At 37.7% G+C, this 2,243-nt stretch overlaps 1 protein-coding gene across 1 annotated transcript; it reads left to right on the forward strand.

Moving 5' to 3' along the window:
* Positions 1-997: 997 nt before the first annotated feature.
* On the forward strand, positions 998-1,878 carry LOC111393495. The gene has a single exon (XM_023019042.1). The coding sequence runs from the start codon at positions 1,147-1,149 to the stop codon at positions 1,627-1,629; it is 483 nt and encodes a 160-aa protein (XP_022874810.1). The 5' UTR covers positions 998-1,146; the 3' UTR covers positions 1,630-1,878.
* Positions 1,879-2,243: the final 365 nt, after the last annotated feature.

Raw genomic sequence — 2,243 nt, forward strand, 5'->3', positions numbered from 1 at the left:
TCAAGAAATGCAGTTATTGAGGCAGTTGCTAAAGTAACCTTATCACGTTCCACGACTCAAGGGATTCAATCGAAAGCGGTTGAACGATGCAAGATAATGGCAGCAGTTAAAAGGACAGTTTCATGACAAAATGGCCACTACAAAGAAAGTGGGTAGTTATAGGGCGATCAAGCAGTTTTTTAGAGCAGTTAATCACAAAGGGATCGCCTATGAAGTATAAAAGGGAGAAAGAACTTAGAAGCAAAGGATCGAATCCAAAACTCTCGAACAGAGAATATGTAATTTTCATTCCTTTAGCTTTTAGACTTAAACACTTCCTTTTCTGTAACTCATGTGCTTACGCCCCTTGGAGGCACGTTGTTTTCCGTTTCCAATTGTAAAGTTCATCGCCAATAAAAAGAACACCCATTTTGGGGACTTTATCTCAAGAGGTTTCATCCCTTACACAATCGTCTGATCCTCTTTAATTGTTAACGAATTAACACGCGCGAAACAGGGACATTTTGTGCTAATACTCGTTGGGCATTACATGAAATTGATTATATGTGTTAATAAAAGACGGAGGTCTACTAAATATTTATCAACTTTTGAATTACAACAAATGGGAACTAAAGTTGACATGACCTTTAAAGAATGTTTTGTTGGATATTGCCTTCGTATGAGTATTTATTATACTAGATTTACATCACAACTTATAGATTAGAGTACTATAAATAATGTGACGAGATTTGATCGAGTCAAAATTTCACCAACCAAATATTTTGGCACTATCATTAACCGATATTACTTGAGCACAATCATTTAATAAAAGGTGAAAAGATTTGAACAGTTTTAATTTAATTTATTTGTAGAAATTTTTTATAAATGATACAAAAAGCATTTTCCCTTAGATTAGAATGTACGGTGGCATTATGGTATTTTTACTAATTCGAGGGATAATATGGGAAAGCGATTTCTGTATTTGTGCAGAGGTAGAAAGAGAATTTCGAGAGAGAGAGAGAGACAATAGCCTTATCCTATTCAAATCCTTTATAAAAGCAGATCAACATCTCCATTTCAATAGAAATCCATTCCCAAGATATAGTTCAAACAAGCAGTACGTATCCATATACAAAGACTCGAGAGTGAGAATTAGAGCAAACACCGATGGCGGCATCAAAAACCTACTTTGCTAGAGCAAACTACAGATTCCTCCCAACGGATCAGACGCTAACCAAAGGTTCGACGATGTTCGAGCTCGACGAGTCCGAGGTCTGGAACATGGAGGCCCGCTCGGCCTCACCGGAGTTCCAGAAAGCCAGTTCGAGAATCTCCAGAAAGTCGACATCGCTGGCATCGAGAGTCGACGGAGGACCAGCGTCTCTCCCGGTGAACGTGCCGGACTGGTCGAAGATACTGAAGGAAGAGTACAAGGAGAACCGGCGCGGAGACAGCGACGGCGATGATTTCGAAGACGAGTATGGAGAGAACGGGAATCGGATTCCGCCACACGAGTTTTTGGCGCGGCAAATGGCGAGGACTAGGATGATCTCCTTCTCGGTGCACGAAGGGATTGGTAGGACTCTCAAGGGAAGAGATCTCAGTACGGTTAGAAATGCAATTTGGGAGAAAACTGGGTTCCAAGATTGATTAATTTTTACCAGTTTTTGTACTTTTGGGTTTATTTTCCATTTTACGTTTTTTCTAGTCCAACCAAAAAAAAAAAAAGTTTAACTGAGAAATATTAAGATAAAGCGGATTGTTATTTGTTCTTCGCATAGGCGTATCCCTGCTTTTAATTCTTAAATTTGAAGTGCTGGTGTTGAGAAGAAGGTAAACTAGAATAAGTTCCTGTCCCTTGAGATATTTTAATTTAAAAATATTTTACGAGATTCATAATTTTTTGATTACATATTTCATGAATTTTTGTTAAATGTATTAAAATTTTGATTTTATTTCCCAAGGGCTAAAATTTGGATGTTCAAATGTTTAACGAGGAAATGGGTGGTTTTGGAGTTTAATAAAGTTGGAAAGGAGCATATTGTAGAAATAGGCATACAAGTTACAATGGGTGGTATGGACTTTGGGTAGAAAACGAGGGGCTACCAATTTAGTCAGTGATTATGATTCCCAGAAAAGGCATATTAACTGAAATGACAAAACTAACCCTATATTTTCAAGTTCCACGAAGGTTCCTTGCAACCTTTTCCATTTTTGTTGTTTTCTTTTCTTTTTCACCAACTTGTTAGCAACTAACATGTTTG

Source organism: Olea europaea, chromosome 4 (assembly GCF_002742605.1).
Source record: "Olea europaea var. sylvestris chromosome 4, O_europaea_v1, whole genome shotgun sequence".
NCBI lineage: Eukaryota > Viridiplantae > Streptophyta > Magnoliopsida > Lamiales > Oleaceae > Olea > Olea europaea.

Bases quoted from the DNA above. Each gene is read 5' to 3' on its own strand.
- LOC111393495 (XM_023019042.1), top strand. From the start codon at position 1,147: ATGGCGGCATCAAAAACCTACTTTGCTAGAGCAAACTACAGATTCCTC.